Raw genomic sequence first — 5,386 nt, forward strand, 5'->3', positions numbered from 1 at the left:
AAAAAAAAAAAAGATGAAAACTTGTTAGAGATTAATTGCAAAGTAATGTAAAAGCAAATAAAGTCAGTTCAAAAATTTTAGACAGAAATCTCTCTAAATAGAAAGATTAGCTTTGTTTACAAAGAGCTTCAGATGTAACACACAATAATCTTGAGACATAATACCATATGGTCAGAATATACCAAGATTATTTTCTCTAAATATCTAAGTGGTAAAAAAAAAAAAAAAACTTCCATGGGTAAATAATTTGAATTCTCCAGTTAAACTACTGACCTTGATGACAATAGATTTAAAGAATGTTGTGAGCAAGTTAGAAATTAAAAAGTAATAAAATACAATAAAATATATATTTGTGCTTGTTATCTAATATTAAGCAAATACTTAAGGGTAAACACTAATGCCAAAGGGACAGGGAGGCCACATCTTCTGATCTCGTTTATGCCCACAAGAGGAAGACAGAATCACTATCAGTAGCCCAATGCCTATTCCTGCAAGGCCAGACATGCCACCTCCTTCCAGCTCTTTCACCAACCCTAACACCAACCGTCCCTCCTGCAGCACCCTCCACTTCTCTGCTGGGTTCAATAATTCACTGCAGAAGCCACACAGAACTCACAGATTATGGGATTTATTAATGAAGCAACAGGCTACAATTCAAGTTCAGGAACATGCTCAGTCTCTCTCAGCCCACCATCTCTCAGATGACAGTCTCTTTCCGTCTTTTTTCCAGCAGTGAGTGTCTCTCATGTCTCTCTCTCAGCAATGTGTGTCTATAGTGTCTCCCAGCTGGCAATGAGAGATTCCTTCAGCCTCTAGGAGAGCTCCTTTTGAGCCTGGCGGAGTGACCAAACTAACCAATCCCAACTTCAGAATTCTATACACCTGAGAGAGAGCATACTTCCCAGAAAATTACTTCATGCTGCTCCCAACAGAAATAACCCAGATCGATAACTTTAAAAATCAGGGGCTACTCAGTTGCTTACAGCAATTCCACCATGGAGCTTATAAAGACTTATGGCTAGAAAAGCCACAGTATATAATTTACTACACTGCTGCTAACATATACATTTTAAACCAAAAATGAATCAGGATTTTCTATTGATTTGACAACATGTTTTATACAATTCATAACATATTAAATAAACCTTTTAGCACTTCTTTTTCTTTTCAAAGCAGGAAAAAATCTTTTGTGACTTTACATGAAGTTTTAAAATTGTCAGAAGTTTATAATAGGTCACTGAGAAACAATAAAGTGATTTATCTAAAGATCTTAAAAGTAAAATATATGTAGAATATTGCTGTTGTTGTTGTTATGTGCTGTTGAGTTGGACCCAACTCATAGTGACCCCTCCTTTGTTTCCGAGGCAGTATCACTACAGAAGTAGATTGCTCCCATCTTCCTTCTGAGGAGTGGCTGGTGGGTTTGAACCACCAGCCTTCTGGTTAGCAGTCAAGTGCCTTAGGCACTATGCTACCAGAGCTCCCTAAAAGAGGCATAGTTATTCTAAAATCATCTGCCAAAAGCATCCTCTTCCCTTAAATTAGCAAAGATAGAATAACCTCTGCTACTATTAGCCATTATTCTTCTCCCATTCCTTTGCAGTCTATACAAGAAGGCTGCTAAGGGAATAAAATGGGAAAAGAAATTAACCATTCATTCACCATATGGGGAAAACTGAGATATTTGAGATAAATATAACTGCCTGTCTCTAGGAATGTCTGTTCATACATGTTTGCCTGTGTGTGTTCAATGTCTGCTATAAACTACACATGATAGCTTAATAAAGAGAAAAAAAATCACAACTAATAATGAAAATATACCAAAGAGTTTTGTGCAATATTAACCACACTAGGTAGGTAATGTTTAAAGTATGCAAGAGAACCTAATACATCTACTTTTCACTAATTGACTGTAATGCTATCTGACAATGACATTTCACATTTACAATACTAGTAGAATACTTGCTTTCCAACTATTTTGCTTATTTATGATTATTTCTGTCAGTAACAAATACTGAGGTGAAAGGTGAGAATAACACTAGCTATAATGATTAAGGTTATGTGTCAGCTTAGCTTGGCCATGATTCTCAGTTGTTTAGCAGTTATGTAATGATGTAATGTGTCAATTATGTAATGATGTAGTCATTTTCCACTTTGTGATCTGATGTGAATATCCTCCATTTTCACATAAGTCTGATTTTCAAATAATGAACTAGTTCTTGCAACCATGTCAATAGGTGAGGAGTAAGTATATTTCATTTTTATATGGGTTATCCCTATATAGTCAATATTTATGTGAATGACATTTGTCTTTTTACTATACTAAAATTTTGACATAATAGATATGGAAAAGAGTGCATCTTCAGACAAGAAAATTTTAGATCACAGAAAATATAATCCACTAACAGTTGAAAATTACATGCTTGAAGTTCTTGAAAGTCCAAGAGCTATACATAAGGCCTAATAAATAAGTTATGAAATTTCTAGTACATATATCTCAATGCTAATATAAATAATTTGTTTACCAGAAAGAATATGCTATTTATGTGGTTGTATAATTACCAATATATTATTTACTCAATTACCTACCTCTACACTTTGTATTTTATAAGGCAGATCGTTTGACTCAATATCCTTCTCTGCATATAAAGAAACACCTGCATTCTTATGTTTGACTTCATAAATCACATGTTCAAAACCAATAGAAGACTCCAGGGGTTCAATTCCATAAGTGACATTTTCAAATTGCAGTAAGCCTCTAAAAATTCCAAAAAAGTAAGTGAATAAATAAAATAATGTTTTTTTAAAGTAAAATGTTACTTTTGTTTTAAACAATATGCAAGTCATTTTCAGACTTAGTCTTAGGAGATAAAGTAGGAAAAACTATAATTGCTCAAGAACTTAGAGAGTGGAACAGAACACCAATGCAGTTGGTTTTGTTCTACATATTAATATTTCATAGTTTTCAGATATATTAAGAATCTTAACAAAGACTAAAGATAGACTCTAGTATAAGTATTTCCATACTATGATTCGCCAATAAAAATAATTTTCCACATTATTCATGCCTCACTTTGGAATCCCTGAAAATTATTAAAATTTATTTTAATCCTTCCCAAATAAGTATTAATTTTGTATAAATTATATATCACAACCTGAGTCCAGTGCATGTGCTAACGATCACCATAGAACTTGGAAACCCTTCAATAAACCCTTGGTAATAGCAGAAACTCTGAAAAAAACAAGTACATACATCTTTATTAGAATAATTCACATTAAAGATATGATATTCAATTTTTAAAACATATATGCTTACCTGTATATATGTGTCAAATGCTCTTTGTTTCCAAACATGCATTAGTATTTGTATGGGTTTTCACCTGAGGACCCTGTCCCAGGGAAAGCAACTGTTGTTGTTATGTGCCGTAGAGTCAGACCTTACTCATAGTGACCACTCCTTGGGTTTCTGAGGTGGTATCACTATGGAAGTAGATTGCCCAACCCTCCTTCCAAGGAGTGGCTGGTAGGTTTGAACCGCCAGCTTTCTGGTTAGCAGTCAAATGCCTTAGGCACTATGATACCAGAACTCCTTAAAGCAGCTGTAGGTGGCTAATATTTAAACAGAAAGCCCCATTCTTAATGACTTGAAGGTAAACACAATTTATCAAAAGTAGCTGGAAACTGAGGTAAGATATCTAGGAAAGAGGTGAGGCACAGAGTGAACCTTCAAAAGATATGTTATTAACTCAAATGTAAGAGGTCCTAAATAGTCCCTTAGAAAGCAAGACTAGAAAAGCAGAAAACTGTGAAGAGATCCTGGCTGTCTCCAAACACCAGTGTACAGTTTGGAAGCTACTTCCATACAAGTTAACTGCTTAATAGAACAAAAATCAGATTCGTTAGGTGGCACAAACAGTGACATGCTCAACTACTAAGTAAAAGAATGGCAAACTCACCTTGAAAGTTAACATTCTTGAAAACCCTATGGAGTAATTCTACTAAGTACATATGGGGTTGCTATGAGTCAGAATTGACTCAATGGCAACTGACAGCAATAAGAACAAAACTTTAAAAACTCTTTCAAGAAAGATAACAGATGCACACAATCTACAATGTATCACTGAATATGGCCAGAATATGTTAAAAAAATTATTATATATAGAGAGAGGAAAATGTGATCTATAGTCAGGAGAAAAGATACAGGAGATTGACAGAACTCATCCAGAATTTGAAATTTGTAGAAAATTAAAACAGATATTAAAAATGAGCATGATGAGAGAAGAAATGATATTTCAACAAATTTAAGCAAAGAAATACAGGTTATAAAAGTGCCAAATATAAATTCTACCATATATATATATATATATATTTTTTTTTTTTAAATGAAAAATAAACTTGGTAGGCCTTACCACAAATTGAAATGGCAAAAGAAAAGGTGCAAACAATAAATGATAGATATGAAGATATTATAAAATGTGAAAGAAAATCAAAAGAAGTATTCAAATTGAACATAGCTGCATTATCTATGGAATAGTATTAGTATTAAGCATTATAAAATATGTTTAATTGGAGTTCTGGAGAAAACATAAAGAGAAAATGGATTTAAAAATCTCTGAAAAAATAATGAGCAAAAGATCCCTAAATTTGGTGATAAACAACTTATGAACCTCACTCACATCAGATGAACTCCTAAAATCGAAAACAAAGAGAACAATCTTGAAAGCAACCAGAGAAAAGCAACATATAACATGCAGGGGACTAATCACACAAATGAAGGTTGATTTCCATTAGATACTGTTGACCAAGACAAAATGAAGTGACATATTTAAAGTGCTGAGAGGGAAAACTAATATGACAATCCAAAATTATATATCTTGTAAAAGTATTTTTTAAAAAAGAGGGTATAGAAGATTGACTTTCAGTGTAATAGCAGGAGGAGCTCTGCAGACTGTTTCTCCAGTAAAATTGACAAAAATTACAAACAAACCATAATTTAAGGTCATAAAAGAAAATGATGCTGAGAAGAAGTGAATATGCATCTATTTGAGAAATTATGAATATTCAGTAAGAAAAGCAAGAGTCTGTAGTATTTGAATTAAGACCACCTTACCCTCTTGTCCTCTAGTTCATTGGATGTGGAAATTCCATTTGGACTGGTGTAGCCAAAAATACAGGGCTTCCTCTCCCCATTCCCAGTCAGAGGGCTTTCTTTATAGGAGGTACAGGATGTCAGTATTATTCATCCTGGCCCAACTACCTGTTGCTGAGACTAGCTTCCAGGCTAATGCAATCAATAGGTGGGATCCTATCTTCTGCCCAGGCGCTAAACATGGAATGGTGTGGCACTGAGTGTGGGACTCAAACCCTGATCACCTTTGCTCTGGAT

The 5,386-nt window shown here is 34.0% G+C and overlaps 1 protein-coding gene across 1 annotated transcript in view; it reads right to left on the reverse strand.

The window, feature by feature from the left end:
- LOC103192138 (disintegrin and metalloproteinase domain-containing protein 2) overlaps positions 1–5,386 on the reverse strand; it is a 162,812-nt gene that overhangs the window by 138,495 nt on the left and 18,931 nt on the right. Inside the window, exons 4-5 of the mRNA XM_007935065.1 lie at positions 3,156–3,232; positions 2,590–2,758 (exon numbers count right to left, since the gene is read on the reverse strand). Of these exons, the coding sequence (XP_007933256.1) occupies positions 2,590–2,758; positions 3,156–3,232 (246 nt within the window). The remainder of the gene's footprint in view (positions 1–2,589; positions 2,759–3,155; positions 3,233–5,386) is intronic.

The sequence above is a fragment of the Orycteropus afer genome, unplaced genomic scaffold (genome assembly GCF_000298275.1).
Source record: "Orycteropus afer afer isolate SDZICR_OR568_19922 unplaced genomic scaffold, OryAfe1.0 scaffold00024, whole genome shotgun sequence".
Classification (NCBI taxonomy): domain Eukaryota; kingdom Metazoa; phylum Chordata; class Mammalia; order Tubulidentata; family Orycteropodidae; genus Orycteropus; species Orycteropus afer.